The 20,484-nt window shown below is 46.6% G+C and overlaps 1 protein-coding gene across 1 annotated transcript; it reads right to left on the reverse strand.

Annotated features, from left to right (window-relative positions):
- Positions 1 to 12,269: 12,269 nt before the first annotated feature.
- Positions 12,270 to 19,828, reverse strand: THOC7 (THO complex subunit 7). Its single transcript, XM_069866245.1, has 8 exons — positions 19,666 to 19,828; positions 18,722 to 18,839; positions 17,723 to 17,850; positions 17,285 to 17,371; positions 16,694 to 16,751; positions 14,082 to 14,148; positions 13,887 to 13,956; positions 12,270 to 12,658 (listed from the first exon to the last, which is right to left on the reverse strand). The coding sequence occupies exons 1-8, from the start codon at positions 19,682 to 19,684 to the stop codon at positions 12,591 to 12,593; spliced, it is 615 nt and encodes a 204-aa protein (XP_069722346.1). The 5' UTR covers positions 19,685 to 19,828; the 3' UTR covers positions 12,270 to 12,590.
- Between the last annotated feature and the right edge of the window lie 656 nt (positions 19,829 to 20,484).

A 20,484-nucleotide genomic window follows, 5' to 3' on the forward strand; every position in this document is an offset into this window, starting at 1 on the left:
AAGCTGATTATTTATGTAGCAATTACAGGAGTTTTAGAGAAAAACAGGAGTTCAAGGGCCTTAATGTATTTTGTCAGTGGCTGGATCTCAGGTGGAGCTGCCTCAGTTCTTTGGTGGCTACAGTTAGGATGGAATAGAAACGAAACCCCACTCTTCCCTCCTGTAGTGGAAAGCTGATGCTCACAATTGCCACATGAAGTGGTTACCCCTCCATATGTCCTGCTATGCAGTAACTGGAGGTTGAGTGCATGTTTACTAGAGTAGCTGTGCTATGGCTTACTCAAAGACAACTTATTCACATGCCCACGTCACCAAATGACGTGTTCTCTTAGCTCAGAGCTCATGTGGAGGGTCGGGTGCATACTCAACCCTTCCTTCCTTTCTGAGCTAACAAGGGGCATCACCCCTCTTTTAAAGTATTTCCTTCAAGAAACTGAAAGGTCTCAAAGGCTCAGAGTGCGTGTTGGAGTGTGTGTATGTATGCATGGATTCATAATTTCCTGTGGCAACTGTCATCCTCTTTTTATTAAAAATCTCTCACGCATATCTACAGATATATATAAATTGCATGTAGGAGTTGCTTTCTCCTGTATCCTGAGAAGGGTGCAGCGTAAGTAAGAGAAGATTCAGGACAGAAATGTTCTTCCCTGACATTAACATTTTGTGCCTGTGTGTAAAAGTACTACCTATAATTAGAGAGTAGGAGCAAAGAACAGCAATCCCGCTTCAGGTTTTGCTCTTCTTTCACACTTGGGACTCTAGGTCACTTGGAATCATAGAATAACCAGGTTGGAAGAGACCCACCGGATCATCGAGTCCAACCATTCCTATCAAACACTAAACCATTCCCCTTAGCACCTTGTCCATCCGTGCCTTAAACACCTCCAGGGAAGGTGAATCAATCACCTCCCTGGGCAGCCTGTTCCAGTTCCCAATGACCCGTTCTGTGAAGAAATTTTTCCTAATGTCAACTTCCCAGCAATGTAACTTCCCAGCAAGTACAGAGACCTGTTGGACTGCAGCAGGGGAGGCAGCTGAGGACCTAAAGTGATGCTAGAGGAGCTCTGCTCCAAACCCTGCTGAGGTGTGGGTAGAGAGAAAGTGGCCAAGGGCAGGATGTTTGCAAAGCATCCCTGTGCAAACACCAGAGACACAAGCAGAAGGGAAAAGAAGTCCTTTCATGGGGTTTGTTCTGAATTACTTTTGGTTTTAAAATATGAAATAGGAGGATTGGACATATTGCTGAAGACAAATAGACAAGAACCATGTGAAGCCTGAAGGGCTGCACATGCAGAACAAGTAAATGAATTCAGAGTCTGCCATCAGTCTTCTGATGATGCAGTTTCAGGGTTCAAGACGGTCTTCTCCAGTTAGAAAAAATGGGAAGAAGCTGTCTTCAATGGTTGCCTATGGTTTCAGAAGGGAAATACAACCTATCTTTGTGGAACTATCTTTGTGAAGAGAGAGCTAGCTGAAACATTTTACACCAAAGGTAAAATAAATACATTCTAGTCTGATAGAAGATGTCCTAGGAATGGTTCAACTATCATCAACAGTAAATGCTTTGCTCCTGCATAAAAGCTCTATAGGCAGTTCTGCCACATGCATGGAAAGAAAAGATGCTGCAAAGTCTATGGATGTTACCCCAGTGTTTCTTAGTGTCTTATACTATGGAGAAGTTAAGGCCAAGTACAGGACACTTACCAGTAATAACATTTCTCCCTTTACCCTCTGCAGTGAGCTTATTCTCTACTAGCATTTAATGTCACAGCAAAGCAAACCTTGAAGCAAGATCCGCACTAGAAAACTTCATTATAAGGTTTTAGTAATATGAAAACAATTCCATGGCAAATATTGGGGATGACTGGTGTTCCGAGATGTCTTTACGCAAAATCTGCTGCCAGTTCAAATCAACATCTTGAAGAACCAGTCCAGGAATGAGAAGTGATCATCTGAGTGATGAACAAGTGCCAGTTTCTGCCCTTAATCATGCCCTGCCCCGAGGCTAATCCTCCTTCCTTCAGCACAGCTCTCCAAAAGCTTTTGGAAAAGGTGTCAAATCATAGTTCATAAGGTTTAAGCAGGAAGCAGAAGTATTTTATCAGAGCTTAAATGTCACTAGTGCCTGCTAGAAGCTTGTGTTTGTAGTGCATTTGGTGCCTGCAACCTTCTGGATCCTGGTCTCTCCTGGCAGAGTGCAGCTCCCAGCCCTGGGGTTAGCTTTGTCCATGGATACAGCTAACTGCTCATGGGCGTCCCTGTGCAGGACCCAGCACTAAGAGCAGTTACTCAGCTGCATCTGGATTAAGCTGGGGTATCTGTGTGGTGATGAGCGCTATGGCTACCTCTGCATGTTTAGGTTCTTGAGCTCACTGGCACAGAAAATTGTGCTTCACAATCTGAGGTTTAGAAAATTATATGCAAAATATAGTGGAAACAAAGAAATGCATTTGTTGGCATTTAAAAATCACATGAGGCCAGGCAGCAATATCTGCCTCTGCAAAGGGCCATCTCCTCTTCCTGAGGTGTTCTCTGCCCAAACTGCCACAAGTGCTGTAGGTGCAAGGACGTTGCCTCCATTCCATGACAGCCCATGGGCCAAAATTTTTAGAACTGGGGCCCTTTAGTGCCCAGGTGCAGAGGCAGCCCCTGAGTGGGATCTTCAGGGAGGGAGGAAGCTCTTACTGTGTTCTCAAGTCATTTCTAGAAGTCCCATAGGTGCTGCTCTGTCTGCACATGAGCATCTAAAAGCTTTGAACATCTGCCCTGGAAGCCTGTAGAGATTGAGAGGCTGCTGCAAACACCATGGGTTTTGTTTCTGCTGTCTTACAAGTGAAATATTGGAGGGGAAGGGAGCATGGTGCCTGAGGAGGGCTAGCACACCCAGCAGAAGGTGGAGGAGTATGAATTGGTCAAGTGAACTTGCTGCCTTGGCAGCTCTTGTAGCTGGAGTTGATCCCTTGCCTTTGCCTGCCAAGTCACAGCTCTTCTCTTACCATCCAGCCCAATGTGGTGGAACCCTGGGGTATGTGATGATCCCAGGGCAGCAGGTAGTGGACGAGCATGGGGACTCCCGAGCTCCCCTGCTGGAGGGGACAGCAGCGTTGTGGGAAGCTCGCTACCTGACAGGCTTCACGTCGCATCTTCCCGTGCAAGTGTCAGTGATGCTGGGAACACCAGCTCTCTGTAATTAAGACACTATGCATTTCATTCAGCAGGTTTTTATTCCCAAGTGTTGCTTCTGTCGAGCTCTGTGGGGACTTTTCCCTTGAGCCAGGCCTGAGGGGTGGAAATATGTTCTCAGAAATGCATGCTGTTGTGGGTGATTTTCCAGGCAGTGCACGGCTCTGTGCGAAGCCTGAGCATCCCTGTGTGTCCCCAGGCAGGGGGTGAGGGAAAAGCTTGTACACTGATCCTCACAAGAGTCTTGTTCTGGAAAAGGCAGGGAGGTCAGGAGGAGCCCCATTTTTTCTGCCTGGGCTTGGCTTGAAGCATCACTTACCTGGGAGATATTTCTATTGCAGTCCTAGGATTAACAGTGGCTGCTGCAGGGTAGGAAAGTTTTGAGCAGAGAACTTGCTGAATAGGTGATGCTGCTGCATTTGGTACCTGTATGCTCAGGGCCCATCGCTGCAGCCTTTTGGCTGCCCAGCTCCCCCTCGACCTTCTTCGCTGCTTGGTGAGGCATGGACTTGGAGCTTGTAAGCTCTTCCAGGGACAGGCAGTCCCAAGGGCCTTCATGTCTGCAAAATTTGAATGCTTTATCTGAATTTCTGAATGAGAAGAAAAATAAAGTGAACCACGATTTGGTTCTGTAGTGGCTCAGAAGGATAAGCTGGAGGAGGGACAAGCTTCTGTTTGTTTTTAATATGTTTTGATATAGCAAACTGGTGAGTTCTTAGCCTCTGTTCATAATGAAATTTTATTATTTAAAATGTTTTTAAAAAACATTAGCTAATAACTAAATAAAACCCTACTGGTACTTAGAGAATTTTCTAAACAGAGTTCAACAAAGCTCCTCAGTGGTACAGAGTAATAACTGCCCCCATGCTTTGAAAGTGGAAAAGGTTAAAACAGCACTGTGTCAGCTTTAGTGTCATGGAAGAAATCCTAGTGAGACACTTACTGGCCTTAGGATGTCCCCACCCCATGCCACAATGGAGGAATCTTTGAAAGTTAAAGGAAAGTTGTCTAATCATTAACATAAGGACTTTACTGAATTTTTCTCTAAGCTTTTAATAGGCAAGAAACACAACTTCATAAGCAAGAAGTACAGAAAAACTCCTTAAAACTTTAATTGCTGGTCTGTAACTGTGGAACTGGAAATCTCACTTGTAACGGGTCTGCTGTACAGCTGGATTGTCAGCCACTGAAGATACTAGTTTATAATTAAAATGCTGGCAGTTCCTTAATTATAGGCACTGCTACAACAATATCGTTCACCACTGTAATTGTTTGGCTTTCTGATGGGGAGCATGAGTAATTAGTTTTCTTCAGTATCTTCAAATAAAATATTATTGGAAAGGATACAGTCATCGTGTCAGCCTACCGGGGGAGAAATGTTCCGTGCCGGTAGGACGTGCGGTGTGAGCATTCAGCAGGTGACTCTGAAGGCATAACTGCTTTCAGAAAGACAAGTTTCAGCATGAGGTTTTCAGCCACCCAGGCTGATAGCAGAGTAGGAGCTGACATGGTGAACGCTGGGGTTGCTTTCTCCCCTTGTCTGCCGGAAAGCCCGGGTGGCTGAGCTGATGGCAGGGAGGTAATAATGCTGTCCAAGAGCTCTATTCCCATCTTATGTGAAATCTTGCCCCTTTTTTCCTGTTTTGCTGCAAAATAATTTGAGTGCCTTCAGTAGAAGTGCTTTTTTTTAACCTGCTCAATGCTCTGTGTAAATGAGCAGTAGCCGAATTGCATGCTAACTTCAGTGGCCGGATCCTGGAACAGGAAGACCCCGAGAACACAGCTTGGCTGGAAAGGGGCTGCTGAAGGGAGGTCACACCTAGTGACACTGCTTAGCTGTGGGACAGAGCCCAGCTTGTCCCGCTGACACAAGGCACTGGCACAGTGGCCAGGAAGGAAAGGTCAATTAGACAGTAAGAAGTAAAATTTTCCCAGTGGGAATTGTCAGGCATTGGAACTGGGACCCAGAGAGGCTGTGGAACCTCCGTCCTTGGGGACACTCAAATACCCAGACCCAAGCTCTGGGGAAGCTGGCCATACTCTGAGCAGAGGGTTGGACCAGAGGCTTCCAAAGGCTCCTTGCAGCCTATAGCGGGACTCGATCTCAGAGGTCTTTTCCAACATGGTGATTCTATGATTCTAAATCACTGAATGATCTCATATTGCCAGTTCGGGTACCTTATTCTCGCCTGTGAGCTAAGAAAAGGCAAAGAGGAGCAGGTCACTGGGTGTGCAGGAGGGCCCAGAAGGGGGGGACGCAGCAGCCACACAGGAGCTGCTCTGACCGGGAGCCCCAGGGACAGGCACCTCAGAGCGATTCGGTGTCTTTCTGGCTTGAGCACACTGTCTAGGCAGTTTTACAGCATTTTAGCAAACACGCACAACCTGCTCCGGTTGCTCTCGCTTGGAATTGCTGCTGACATAAATGAACAGGAGGACAGGGTGCTGAACCCAGCCCACTGCAGCTAATCACAGGCGCAGCAACAGGCAGGTAACAATTTGGATATAACACAACTGGGAATCTTTCTCATCTCCTTTGCACTGATGTATCTGTGTAATCAGTTCCTTTTGGTCAGTTACCATTATTTCTCAGTGAAATTGTTGCTCTCTGCTCTGCGTGCCTGGTCTCTTCCCCCGCTGCTCCCCTGGGAGATGAGTAATTGTTAAGCAAACAAGCGGAGGAAGTTTGACAATGGGTAATAACAGGACAATGCGAAATAGCAAGGTAGTTGAACTTTCCAATGTTTTCCCAAGCGTCAAGACCAATAATAACAAGTATTTACTCCTCTATGGTGACTGTGTTTGTATCACTGGTGGAGGCGTGGGAGTGAGAGAAGCAGAGGTGGCTCTGGGTTGGCTCAATCAAGAAGCCCTGGTAGTAGTGGGTGTAGGAGGCTTTGAGCCACGGTTGAAAAACATGGGAGGCACTGAGATGCATGTGTTTATATAATCAGTTTAAGTTTCCAGAGGTGCTTTTGTACAGTGCACCTGGCGGTCTGTAAGCTGTCCAATGGCAGGGATGTGCGAGTGTGCATGTATGTATGTGTGCGTGCGTATCTGCATGCACATACAGACACTGAAAGTCTAGCCCTGGATAATGGGAATAAGGCAGGAACAATCAGCTCACAGTTGATTTGTTTTGCTTTTCCTTTCCTTTTGGCTTTTTTCTTATTTTACCTTTTCTAAGAAAATAAGTCTGCTGGCTCACATCTCTTATACGGTCAGTCCCTGCAGATAATGAAGTGGTTTAGTGTTTACAGCCTGTCTTTGAGCGCTCTGCCCTGAGGATTTGTTATGTTTTAGCTGGTTCTCCTTATGGACCTCTGTCCTGCAGTTCCTTTTCGCCGTCAGCTAGGCTTGGTCTGCAGCTGGCTGCATCCAGGTTACAAGGTTTTTGAAGTCCTCTGCTTGCTACTTGCATTAGCAGGAGAAAGTAAATATTCCCATTGCTCTTTAGCAATTCTTGTCCTCAGGCGCTGTTAATGGCATAAACCATCAATCAGCTGGCAGCGGGCTACAGCGGGAATTGGCATACTTGAAAAAACCATGGCATTGGATTAAAAGGTATCCACAGGCCCAGTAAACACTGGCGAAGCCCCAGCTTGTGGGAGAGGGGAGCAGACAGCTCTGGGCAGACCCCGCTGCCGTGGTAGGCAAACCCCCACGGTCCCTCACTGCATCGTCGAGGTTGGACTTGCACAGCACAGCCATTCTGCTGCTCTCCGTGGAAATGCTCTGCTGCCAAACATCTCTTGTCCTTTCCTTAAGATTTTACTCTCAAACCACTACAGTGTTTCTGTTCTTTCTTACTTGAGAAAGTGATTTGGTATCATCCCTGCATCATCTTCAGCATGGCCCCTTAGCCAGAGCACAGGAGATCTGTGTTGGTTCCTACTTAAGAGTTGCCACTGCTTTGTCCCCAAAGAGAAGTGCTTGTTGGGTGCTAGCTGCAGCCCTTTTACAGCTTCCAGCAAATCAGCACCATGTGAGAGCCCCAAAACACTGGTGATTCAGTTTGGTTTATTGCATATTTTATTATTTGGTGCAGGATGGTGTGGGCATACCTGATTAGCTCATACATTGGCAAGATTGGGGTCTGAGTTTAGTCCTATCAAGCCTGGGGAATGTTTCTGTTCACATCTTTAGAGATGCTGCAGTGGAACACAAATCCCTTTCTTGCATCTCTTTACATCCAGTAAACATGCTGGCTATTTCTATTGGAACTGGGAAATTACATGTGTTTTTAACTTGTCTGCCTTGATATCCTTTGTCATCACTTGGTGTGCTCTGTGAAGCAGCTGGGAGTTTTGATGGGTTTGGGCAGTAAGGAGGAGAAAGGGAGGCAAGTCAAGCACAAATTAAATATTAATATAATCTGTCTATTCAAAGAGGGATTTACTGTCTCTTACAGTATCCCCCTGAATGAGTAGTACTGAGATGACAAACCCAAACACACCCTGAATACACTGCTCTCTAGCACTGCCTTTACACCCAGGCAGATCCCGGAGAGTGCTGCCCATACTGCTGGCCCGGCTCCCCATCCCTCCTCGCTCCCACCCTCTGCCCCACGGACACAAGCAAAGGGACCAAGGGCATTGCCAAAGCCCATGCAGTGTATGGGAAGAAATATTCCCGTGGCTTTGTTGGTTTTTGTGAAACTGGGAAAGGTTGGTCCTGAGGATTCTGTTCTCTTCATCAATGTGCCACAGAGTGCTGAGAAGAACCTGCTTTTATATGTGAGAAATGTGAGTATGTGCCTGTCAGGATGAGTCTTCAGATGCAGGAGTTGTCTCATTCTTTCAGTGAATTTGCTGCTGTTACACACCAGCAAAGCGGTTTGATGCTCACATTTTATTTGATTGAGGCACAGTTCTCCTGTGGAAGGTTTCTGTCACCATGTTCATTTATTTGCCTTCAATAACTCTCAGGTCACCTCAATTAAATGTCACACTGCTATGGCAGAAGGGCAGAGATTTCACACAGCTCTACAAGCTTTGAAAAATAACCAGCACATATCAGCCACCCCAGGGAAAAGCTCCAGCATGACCTGTCTCTCAGCACCAGGGCATTTGCTGGTGTGTGGCCAGGCAGTGGATGCTCCCATTACAGATGATCCTGTCGCAGTTCTGTACCTTGCGGAGTGCTGGGGACACCAGTGATGCGGATGGCAGGGCTGGTGCCCCCAGGGTTCCACAGCCCTTCCCACCTCCAACAGTCACAATAACAGGGTGAAGCAGAATAAAACCAAAAGCCTTCCGTGAGTTCATGCAGAATAAGCAAAAAGATTCCATTGCTAAGAGCACTAAGAAAAAGAAAGAAATCAAGAAATTGCTTTTTTTCTGGGTTTCCTGTCAAATGAGTAAAAATATCACCACCTTTGAACTTCTACCATGTTGTAGAAGTTTTCTGAATGTAACTAGGTGAAGCTGCTCTGGACATGGTGGTGCTTCCCGGGTGTTGTGTCTAAACACGTCTTGTGCTTGGTAAGCAACCAGAGCCTTTTGGTTTCAGCTTTGAAGCTTAGTGTTGTTTGGGAGGTTTTTCAGAAGCAATTTTCCCAACAATTTTGGGAAAATATTTCATGTGGAATAGGAGTTAATGCACGGGGGTTTGGGAGCAGCAAGTTCAATAGGAAGATGGATTTCACTTGGGTTCATAACAAGAGATTTAACTGTAATAATGTTTTATGTAAGAGCCATTGTATGAGGTGGCTGTGGACAGCTTGCCCTGCCAACTCATAAATTATATATTGGTTTTTGTTCCAAAAACACTACTAGTGGGGCTTATTTGTTAGAGGCAGTACGTGCTGTTATTTCCAGCATGCACTTGTGATGAAGCTGGTTTTTTGTTGAGAAGAGCACGATCCTTTCCTCCTTGGAGATAAACCATCATTTAAAATTCCCTCAGTGCTGACTTTTTCATTGCAAGCAAACTGGCAAAGCATAAAAATGTTGTTTAGTTGGTTTGGGTTTTATTTTCCCTTAACGTGTGAGCAATTTAAATGCATGCATGTCTTAGGCCGTTGACTGAGGAATTCTCATGCACTCTAATGCTTTCAGCAAACTTTTGCCAAGCTTCTTACCATGATGCTGCAAATTCTGTATTGAATGATCCTGGAATAGCTCTCGCCTCGGCCCTGGGGTTTTGGGAGCTGGATGTGCTGGAGAAGGCAGGGGAGCCTTGCAGGCCAGAGGGTGCTTGAGCCCTGCTGCACAGGAGAGGCAGCTCGAGGGTTTGGGATCATCTGCTTTTTAATGGCAGCAGGAAAAGTAAGTATTGGTTACTGTCTGCTTGTGCTGTCACGGATGTTACAGAGGGCAAAGACTTCAGCACCGAACTTTCTGTTCTTTTATGTTTCGGGGTGAGGCTGCACATTGAATCTGGTGTTCAGTTTTGGGGTCCTTGGTACAAGGACACTGAGGGGCTGGAGCACATCTGGAGATGGGTAACAGAGCTGGGGAAGGGTCTGGAGCCCAGGGGTTATGGGCAGTGGCTGAGGGACCAGGGCATGGAGAAGAGGAGGCTGAGGGGAGACCTCATTGCGCTCTGCAGCTGCCTGGAAGGAGGTTGTAGGAAAGTGGGTGCTGGTGTCCCAAGCAGCAAGAGGAAACAGTCTCAACTTATACCAGAGGAGGTTTAGATTGGATGCTAGGAAAAATTGCTCTCTACAACTACCTGAAAGGAGGTTGTGGAGAGGAGGGAGCTGGCCTCTTCTCCCAAGTGACAGGGGACAGGACAAGAGGGAATGGCCTCAAGCTCCACCAGGGGAGGTTTAGGCTGGACATTGGGAAAAAGGTTTTGACAGAAAGGGTCACTGGGCACTGGAACAGGCTGCCCAGGGAGGTGGTTGAGTCACCTTCCCTGGAGGTGTTTAAGGGACGGGTGGATGAGGCGCTGAGGGACACGGTTTAGTGATTGATAGGAATGGTTGGACTCGATGATCCAGTGGGTCTTTTCCAACCTGGCGATTCTATGATTCTATGAAAGGGTTGCCAAGCGCTGGCTGAGGCTCCCCAGGGCAGTGGTGGAGCCCCCATCCCTGGAGGTGTTTAAAAGATGTGTAGATGCAGCACTGGAGGACAGGGTTTAGTGGTGGAGTTGGCAGAGTTGGGTTACGTCTTGGACTTGGTGACCTTAAAGGCCTCTTCCCACTTAAAACAGAATCCCAGAGTCATTTAGGAGAGGCTTTGAGGCCCAGGCCGGTTCCGCGGTTGCACAGGCCGGGGTGTGAAAAGAACGCGGGGGGGGAAGAACGGGCGGAGCCCCCAGCAGCCCGGCCTCTGCCTCCCCCTGCCGGCCGCCCCGGGCACCGCGGGCTGCGCCTCCCACCCGGCAGCAGCCACAGAGTCGCCAGGGTGGAAAGGACCCACCGGATCACCGAGTCCAACCATTCCCATCAATCACTGAACCATGTTCCTTAGCACCTCGTCCACCCGTGCCTTAAACACCTCCAGGGAAGGTGACTCAAGCCCCTCCCTGGGCAGCCTGTTCCAGTGCCCAATGACCCTTTCCATGAAAAATATTTTCCTAATGTTCAGCCTAAACCTCCCCTGGTGGAGCTTGAGGCCATTCCCTCTCCTCCTGTCCCCTGTCACCTGGGAGAAGAGGCCCTCTCCACAACCCTCCTCTCCACAACCTCCTTTCAGGTAGTTGTAGAGAGCAATGAGGTCTCCCCTCAGCCTCCTCTTCTCCAGGCTAAACAACCCCAGCTTCTGCTGCTTTACAAAATATTTTACTATCCCCTGTTGTTAACAGGGTGAAAAACACAGAACAGTAAACACTTTCTGATTGCATTTTTCATATGAAATCCCTTTTGTTTGCTTACCTCACCCCCACCTACAAACATTTAAGTGCACGAGAAGCACTACATGTCTATACAGGCTCTGTCAGGCAAATCTGAGCTTCCCCTGTGTTCAGAGTTGACAAGCTGTGAACTAGAAGACTTTTGACAGTTTATGACAGCTTATTAGTCCAGAGCCGCATTGTTTCTGAAGTTGTAGACTTCTCCTTCAGCTGGCTTGCCTTTAGCAAACCTGGAACATAAGCACAACAACCTCAGGTACATCTCTTCAGCCTAATGCACGTAGATCCACAGCCACTGAGTGGGCATTAAACAGCATTTAGACTAGAAGTCCAAAGTCACAATCCTGGAAATCCCCCTCAGCTGTCACCTAGTTTGAGGAGGAGGCTTGATTCTGCATAACATCATTTCACTTCAACCACACGCTTATGACTCAGTCTAAGCGAGATCCAACACGTGTTCCTTTACCTAGACCACAGGAATCCAGATATAGCAGGTGTTTTAGAAGATGGCTAACAGGCAGTAACATGACCTACTACCACCCCTCACTCCTTCCTCCCTGCTTTACACAAGGTCTCTTCTCTTTCTTCTCTTGTTGGGAAGGCTGAAACCTGTATTTCCTACCTCCCAACAGACTGCTTGGACTGCAGGATGATCCAGGTGGATTGATTCTGCCCTCCCTGTTAATAAAGACAGTATCTGAGATTCTTTAACATTACTACTGCTGCTGTACTGCTTTGGTTTGTGATCATGATAAAGGAAGGGTTCCACCATCTGTTTCAGGAGCTACGATGTATTTCATAGCAGTCAATTGACAGATAAAATCCAGAGGCAGATTACAAGTGGTATCGGGACTAGATTCCTGGTTCTACAACAGTGAGACTTTTAAATTGCAGTTTTAAGCATGTCATTTCAAAATGGGACTTTTGATGTGGTGGCACAGAATACAGCACAGTGAGGCTCAGATCACTACAGTTCTTTGCAACACCATAAGGAAAAAACATAAAACTAGTACAGTATGATTTTGTTTACATCCCTTGAAGAATGCTAATACTATAGAAGTAATTTATTTTATACGAAACTAGTAAATTCTAGTCTAGTCACAACTAAGTTCTAAAATGGAAGCTACTTTGAAAAGTTAAGAACCTATATAATTCAGTTTTAGGTCCCACGTGGAGTAAGGTACGGAAGCTGGGACTTGCGCAAAGATGCACTGCCCTCAGTTCAACATCAAGTCCAAACGGAGCCCTTGCTATTAGGCTCAATGCCTACTAAAAATAGGAAGTTCATTGTAAATGCCTTTTATTGACCATGTTTTTGCAAACACCTTAGTTCACAAGTACTGTGCAGAAGCTTCATCCTCTGTAAAACAAAATGTATTTCTTGTCACAAATTACAAAGTTTGTGGATAAAGACAAAGTGCCTGTTGGCACAGATCTGTAACTGTTTTCCCCTGAAGCACAGGCAAAACAAGTAGTTTTGTATAAACATTCACAGAACCAGTAGAAAACTATTTATCAGCCCCATCTCTTACTGTTGGTTTCAATACAAAGTGAAGACATTTGGATATTCTTCAATGGTAAAATTGGTAGTCTTCATATTACATCTACTGTTTGTTCTCTGTTTCCATCTGAGTTTCTTGAGATTCTTCAGCTTCTGAAAGTTTTTCATCATCTAAAATTCAATATTACTGTTAGTCAAACATGCTTGGTTATACTGACAGACCATGTTTATTGCAGAAGTTTCCCACTTTAATATTTTATGTTGGTTGCCTTAAATGTGTAGTTTAGTATCTCGTTATACAACATGCTGTGTTCAAACAAAACAAACCAAATCCTTTGAAGTTTTTAAGACTGTTACCTGTAACAGTTATTACAGGAAACATGGGGCAAACCTACAGTATCAATTCAAACACACAGTACCAGATTGCTTCAAATTGCATGACTTCTCTTTGACTGTTGATGGTTTATCTCTAACAGATGCTGTGCCTTCTACTAAAATGTTACTGCCTTCACAAAATTCTAGAAGCTGAGAGGTACTCTACAAATTCACATGGAAATGCATTTTGGAGACTAATACTTAAGCAAGTGTTAGTAACACATAGCAACAACAACCCTCTGCTAAAGTGCACCTAGGATTAACAGTTCATTCTGCTTAAGAAGATCTAGATGGCCTTAGAGAATGAAAGTCTGCTCTTATAGCCATCTCTTCTTGTTAATCAGGTCATGGTCATAAGCTACACCAATTATTCCATTTTGGAAAAATCCAGCAAAAATCCAGCAAATAATATTTAAAACAATATTCTCCATATTAGAGCATGAACAGTAAGTGCTGATTTGAAACTATTACGTATTTGTATGACAAAAGATGAGTACACCTGAATTAGCTCTTGTGTATGATGGTTTTAGTCCTTGCTCTGTTACAGACTCACTGTCTAAGTCACTTAGTTGTCCTGTATTCCAGCTTCTTTTTAGTAAAGCCTCAAATGATACCATGGTGGCAGCGACATGTTCAAAACTACCAAAATAGAAATGATACAAAGAAGTTTGGAAACTATTTACAAGAATACTTTTCTGTAAGAAACACCTTTTCTGTTTAAAAAAAAAACAAACACCACCATCAATTGCTCTTCTCCATCCCCGTATTTTAAAGATGTTTGTTGCCTACAGGTGAATCTAAAATGAAGCCAGTCAGGAAATAACACAGTGGCTAGCTTGTAGAAGGAAAAAAATCTGAGCAGTCTCAGGCTTTGGACTGCAGCTGGGGAAAAAAAATGCTGAGGACACAAGAGGTCACCAACCTCAATTGCGCATAGCTAGCCCACTGCTGAAAGCTGTGATTCCCTCTGATCCGCTCAATCCCAGCCCAGTTACATAGATATTACCCTAAGAACAGCACTTACTTTCCAGGGTTTGCTGAAGTTCATGGATGGTGCTCAGGAGAACATGAAACTGCTTTCTTCTCAGCTCCAACTGGAATGATAAAAATGCATATTTTAGGAAATGGAGAGCACGTACAGCCAAACAGCTCACAGAAGATACTCCATTAATTATGTTCTTAATAAATAGCTCTTTAACAATCTCTGTGAAAAACCTACCTTATCTTCAACATTTTCTTTAATGTGAGAAAGATGTTGAAGTTCTTTTCCCAAAGCTTCCAGCTGCCTGAAAAGAAATTGTCATAGTAAAAGGTTCTGTAAACTTCTTGAAAAATAAATTTGAACTAAGTGGAGGAAAAAGAACCATTAAATCAACAACACAGGTAAACAAAGCATGATAAATGAAACAACAGTGAGACACAAATGTTAAACTACTATGTTAAACCTGTAGTTGCAAGACTTTTATAGAAGGCCTCCAAGCTTGAATACAGTTGTAGACTGGGCATTTGGACTGCAACAACTCAGTCCTGCCACAAACGTGTTATTTACTTGACCATACAGTGACAGTTAGAGTGGGTTACATTAAACACCCATGGCATTTTCTTAGGCTTTGCTACTTCACAGATTTCTTTATGTTGACATGGAGTAGGTTAAGTAAAAACATAGCATCCGCATGGGGAGCATATTTGATAAACCTGCATACCAAACATACAAACACTGCAATTCCCCGACACAACCGCTGACCAAACACAGTTTCAAGGACCTTCTCACTGACAGCGGCCTGCCCAGATGCAGCACTGGGTAACAGGCAGACTACAGTAGGCCTAGGTAGAAAAATCCACGGTTTTGATAAACTATGTGATATAGCTTATGTCCCAGCACACCAAGTTTAACACTGTGAGCCATATAAATCCTAATTTCCTTTTCAAATGCAGTTTTTAATTGACTACCTCTGGCATTAAGAGATAAAGGAAATGTGGAACATCTATAATCTTCATTATTATTCACATCCTTTTGAAATCTACCATCTTTCAACACTTCTTCAGGATCTTTCTGCAAGCATTTGATTGTTTTCTTGGACCCACCATGGATTATCACAATCCTTTTTGAGGTAGGGTAATAACAACATGTACCAGAACGTATGCTGGTTTTCAAATGAGGATGGGGCATCAACACTAGCACTCAAACCTCCACTTTGGCCCCTCTGATCATAATTAATGCTCTGTGTAATGAGAACAATTTGTTTCTTTAAAGGTGAAGTGGACTGAGGTTGACCATCCCCAATTACTTAGCCAGCAGAGCCATATCAATGAGGGAATAGCAGTTTTTCTTCTGGAGCACTGACAGTTGCTGCACCTCACCTGGGCAGAGAACCACAAAAAGGCCTCCAGTCCTACGTAAGTCATGATGGCTGGGAAAAAAGCCTGGTTTAGTCCTACCTGAGGGTGCTGCCTTATTGTGAGCCAGTATGCTTGGTACCTTGAAGTGAATGCCTGAAAGAGGGCTGAGTGTGAAATTTTCCCTTCCTCTAATGGAAACAGGCTAGCAGCCTGTAGGGCCACACAGCTCCTGTGCTAGTGTTTGGTTTCTAGTTTCTGAAAAACTTCTGGTTGTCCAAATCTCACTGTTTGTACCATGCTGTCAGGTACAAGCAGACTGTGAGAAGACCTGCAGGTTTCTTTTCTGGTAACATTCAAGCTAAAAGAACTAAAATTCCAGATGTACTTTCCACTCCAGAGAACCTTTACCTAGCTTTCTCATTTTTGTACCTCATTTTCTAAGACTCAGTGTCATTTCTTGGTCCTTTTAACAGCTCTTCTGCTGCTGCATCTAATTACTCTGAGGGCACTGCCATTTAGTAGCTCAGTTCCTGCCACTTCCTGAAGTGGCTCCTGTGTATTACTTCTGACTAAGCCAATAACAGCTTCTCTTCTTTGTGCTGTATGACTGCTTGTTCGCGAAACAGTCCCTTAAAAGCTTAGAGAATGTATTTTTCTGAACTTTGCCCTATTGTGCCTTTTGCACACAACTTGCAAAACGTATAACTGTAACTCCCTCAATAAACTGTGACATTTCTCCTTACAAGAAGTTTTCTCAAGTGTTTATAGTGATTGAGAGTTCCACGAAATGCATAACATTGTTAGCAAGGCCTCCTCCATTCTCATTTAAGGGTGGTCCCTCTTGGTTTGCAGTAGGATTTTCTATATAATTCCCTCAAAATGGAGAGAAGGAAGCCTTGTAATTAAAAAAAACTGGATGAAAACTTTATCTAATTGACATATTTAAAATCTCTTCACTGGGAGAGGTCAGTTAAAACTAAAACAGCTATGAACCACGCTCCCTTTAAAACATTCCTTCCTGCTGCTATGTCCTATTTCTCCCATTTTTAAATGGGGGCTCTACCCACAGGAAAACATAAAAAACCCCAAGAGCTCTCTCCTGCTTCCGCTCATTCCACCTGCCTGGCTTGTGCACCACATCTGTTGTGTGACTCCTCAAACCCTTGCCAGTGCACTCTGCAGCCTCTCTTTAACTTGTCCCTGGTAAACTGACATGAGGGGAGGCTTTATATCTGAGTTCGCTTTTATTCATCTGAACAATGGAAACATTTCAAATACAAAACAGTTAGAAACACTTCAGAACCCATACAGATGGAGATGAACTAAAGCTAGCTGGTAAGGGCATGATTTTAAAATGAAAACCAAGTTTTTCTTGTGTTGAAAGGAACTGTATACAAGTAAGGACAGGCCAAACTGTACACAAAGGAATGTGAAACCTGGTGACTTTCAGCTTTCCGGCTTTATTAAAATTTAATGTAGTCTCATACTTACTTCAATGTTTCGTGTCTGTCTGGATGGTGTTGTATGACTTTGGCCAATGCATCATATTCTGAAAGAAATGTAAATAGTTAGTCTAGATAATTCTGAAAGTTTAGATTCAAGAACCAAAGACCAGGTGCCGTAGAATGGCACAGACTCTGCTTCTCGAAAAACTGTTTTAGCTTTTTTCAAATTCGTACATAACACCTCACATGTAGCAGCAAAGTAGCAGCAAATGTACATATATAAAAATGTATATAATTTATACCATGCTATACCATTTCAAAGCAGATGTTTACACCAAAAGAAATACATTTCAGATATGACTGTAGGCCATTATCTACTCGCTTAAACTTACCCAGTGCTAGTGATTTGTAAAGGATGAGGCCAGAAAATACGACCTTTGGATAGCTTTGCATTGCTGCACACATGGCCTTTTGTGTATGATTCACACTTTCAGTAGTGGGTGTGGAACCTATCAGACTAAATACGGTATTCATGATGCCAGTATATTCCCTTGCATTGTATTTTCTGATACAATGTATTTTAAACAATAACAAAATAATGAAACCAACCAGTGTAAATAGAGATATTGCTCCTTACCCTGGCGATTTTTTCGAATTCTTTTTGCTTGCAGGATTTGTTTTTTGCATTCAGAAATCTTCTCATGTGCTGCAGCAATACTGTTTTCTTTGAAAAAAAAAAGAAAAAAGAAAAAAGATATACCAGGTTATAGCTAACAATATGTGTAAACAAGCCATTCTGCTAAATTATAAATACATAGTGAACTAGTGGCCTGCTAGCTCCACCAGCTTCAAAACTACATACACTATAGTAGATTTAAAAAAGCTTTATTTGCATTTATATGCATTTTATACACTAATAAGATTTGTAAAATATATGGATGAGTGCTATCTAATAAGCAAAAGAAAAAAATACCCCAAGCCACTCATCATATGTATATTTTATGTTCAAACTGGCTCAAATGTGTTCATAAAAGAGAAATTGTCAAACAACTCAGTCATATATTCTCATCTTTACCTATATCCTTATAGATTTTTTCGTAATTTTCCATTTCTCTCAGGTTCATGTCATACACCAGAAGAGTTTTTCCCATTGAAAATTCGCACTGTGACAAAGTACTCAGCATTCGTTGGTACTGGGTGTAACTGAAAACAGACAAGACATTTATTCCTAAGCAGCATACAAATACACCTGCCTTTGCAAAATGAAAGCAAAGCCTCGTGTAGCATAAGGAACAATTAAATAACTACTATTAAAGATATAAGAAATCATGTAGATTTGACGTATAATTTTTTGAAAGCGGAGTTGGCAGCACCGCACACATTAATTCTACCACCGAGTCCTTAAAGCAAGGAGCAGATGGATCCAGGGCTCACAGACTTCCCTGCCCGGGCTGGTTCTGTGACCACCAGGATTAGTATTTTAATGCTGCAGCACTGCTCTATACACACATGGGAATTCCCCCTGGAATTCCTATCCAGTACCAGCGTGCCACACAGCAGAGCATGCCCCTGTGGCTGGTCCCTTACTCCTTTAGGAGTTTTTTTTCTTAAACAGAAGAGGAGCTCAGCAGCAAAAATGCCAGCAGTGCTGCCCTTCCCTAACAAACAAATGCAGAACCACAATCTTGGAGGCGTGATCCTGTCCTCAGAGCAGGACTACTGGAGGGGTCACACAGCCCACGACAATCTGGAGGTTACTCGAGGGGCGCTGGCAGGTTTCAGGAGGGAGCCCCCCGGTCTTCAGCGATTTCTGTCCCATTTCTGGTCCCTCACCTCCCACCACTCAGTGTCTGTAGTGGTGCCACCACCGAGCCGTGTCGAAGACTGGATGTACGTGTTTTATAGAATCATAGAATCACCAGGTTGGAAGAGACCCACCGGATCATCGAGTCCAACCATTCCTATCAAATACTAAACCAGGCGCTTTTAAAAGGGATCAACCCTGTTTTACGCCGAAATGTGAGCTAATAAGTTCCAAGATTAAAAAGAAATAAACAGAACAGAAAAGGACTACCCTTCCTCTTGCGATCCGGAATTACACCACTTAATGAAGCTCTTCACCAACAGATTGATCCGGCGGTCGTCGCCAGCGCCGTCACCATCGATCAGGAGCCGCTTGCGGATAACTTCATCTGGGGGGAAAGAAACCAGCGTAACGGGCTGTGGCACCTGCACCCAGAGCCGGGCACGGGGCAAACCCCGACCCGCTGCCGGGGGGGCTGGGAGAACCGGGAGCTGTGCCCGGGGGGGCTGGGAACCGGGAGCCGTAACCGGGGCTGCAGTGGGAGCAGCTGGGGACCGGGAGCTGCTCTTGGAGGAGAACTGGGAACGGGGAGCCGCTCCTGGAGGAGAACTGGGGAGCGGGAGCTGCTCCTGGAGGAGAACTGGGAAGCGGGAGCCGCTCCCGGGGAGAACTGGGGACCGGGAGCTGCTCCTGGAAGAGAACTGGGAACAGGGAACCGCTCCCGGGGCTGCAACGGGAGCAGCTGGGAACCGGGAGTCGTTCCAGGGGCCGCACCGGAGAGAGCCGGGAACCGGGAGCTGCTCCCGGGGCTGCACCGGAGGGAGCTGGGAACCGGGAGTTGCTCCTGGAGGAGAACTAGGAACCGGGAGCCGCTCCCGGCGCTCCACCGCGATGGACTGGGAACGGGGAGCCGGTTCCCGGGGCCGCACTGGCACGAGCTGGGAACCGGGAGTCGTTCTCGGGGAAGGAGGAGGGAGGGGGTGAGGGGATGGGAACTGGGAGCCTTTCCCGGGGTCGCAACGGGAGCAGCCGGGCACCGGGAGCCGTTCCACGAGGCCGCAGGGGAGGGAGCTGGGAAGCGGGGCCGCACCGCGCCGAGCCGGGAACGCGGAGCCGGTTCCCGGAGCGGGGGCCGGGGAGCCCGGAGCCGGGCGCGGGGAGCGGGGGCAGCGGGGGCAGCGGGGCGGCGGGCAGGGGTCGGGGGGAGGTCTCACCGTCGGTCACGGCCCCCATGGCGGCGAGCGGCAGCCGGCGGGGCGGCGGCAGCAGCGAGTGAGGTCAGCTTCCCACAATGCAGCCCGCGAGCGCGGCGGCCATGGAGGGGGCGGCGGCGGCGCCCGGGCCCCGGGCCTGACCGGCTGCGGCGGGGGACGCGGCTCCGGCCCGAGGTGAGCCCGGCCCCGCCCCGGCCCCGCCAGCCCGGGAGCGGGATCCGTCCTGGGACCGCGGCGGGGGGAGCGGGGGCAGCGGCCGGACACGGCCCCCGGCCGGGGGGCGGCACCGGGAGCGGGCAGCGTCCTGCCGGGGCAGCCGGGGCAGCCGGGGCAGCCGGGGCGCGGGTACCCGCGGCACAGGGAGCGGGGGCAGCGGCCTGGCGCGGCACCCAGAGCACAGGGGGTGGCACCCGTGGCACTGGGAGCGGGGGCATCATCCTGCCATGGCACCCAGTGCTGAGGTGATGGCACTGGGAGCAGGGGACCGTCCTGCCATGGCACCCAGAGCACAGGTGACAACACCTATGGCAGAGGGGACCGGGGGCATCACCCTGACATGGCACTCACCGTCAAGGGGCTGGCACTGGGAGCGGGGGACCATCCTGCCCTGGTGCTCAGAGCACAGGCACTGGTACCCATGGCAGAGGGGACCAGGGACATCATCCTGACACGGCACCAGGTGCCAAGGTGATGGCACCCATGGTGGAGGGAAGCAGGGGGCATCATCCTGCCATGGCACCTGGAGCACAGGCGACAGCACCCATGGTGCAAAAGACCACGGGCATCGCTCTGCCATGGCACCCAGCCCCAAGATGCTGG

This window comes from Phaenicophaeus curvirostris, chromosome 11 (genome assembly GCF_032191515.1).
Source record: "Phaenicophaeus curvirostris isolate KB17595 chromosome 11, BPBGC_Pcur_1.0, whole genome shotgun sequence".
NCBI classification, from domain to species: Eukaryota; Metazoa; Chordata; class Aves; order Cuculiformes; family Cuculidae; genus Phaenicophaeus; species Phaenicophaeus curvirostris.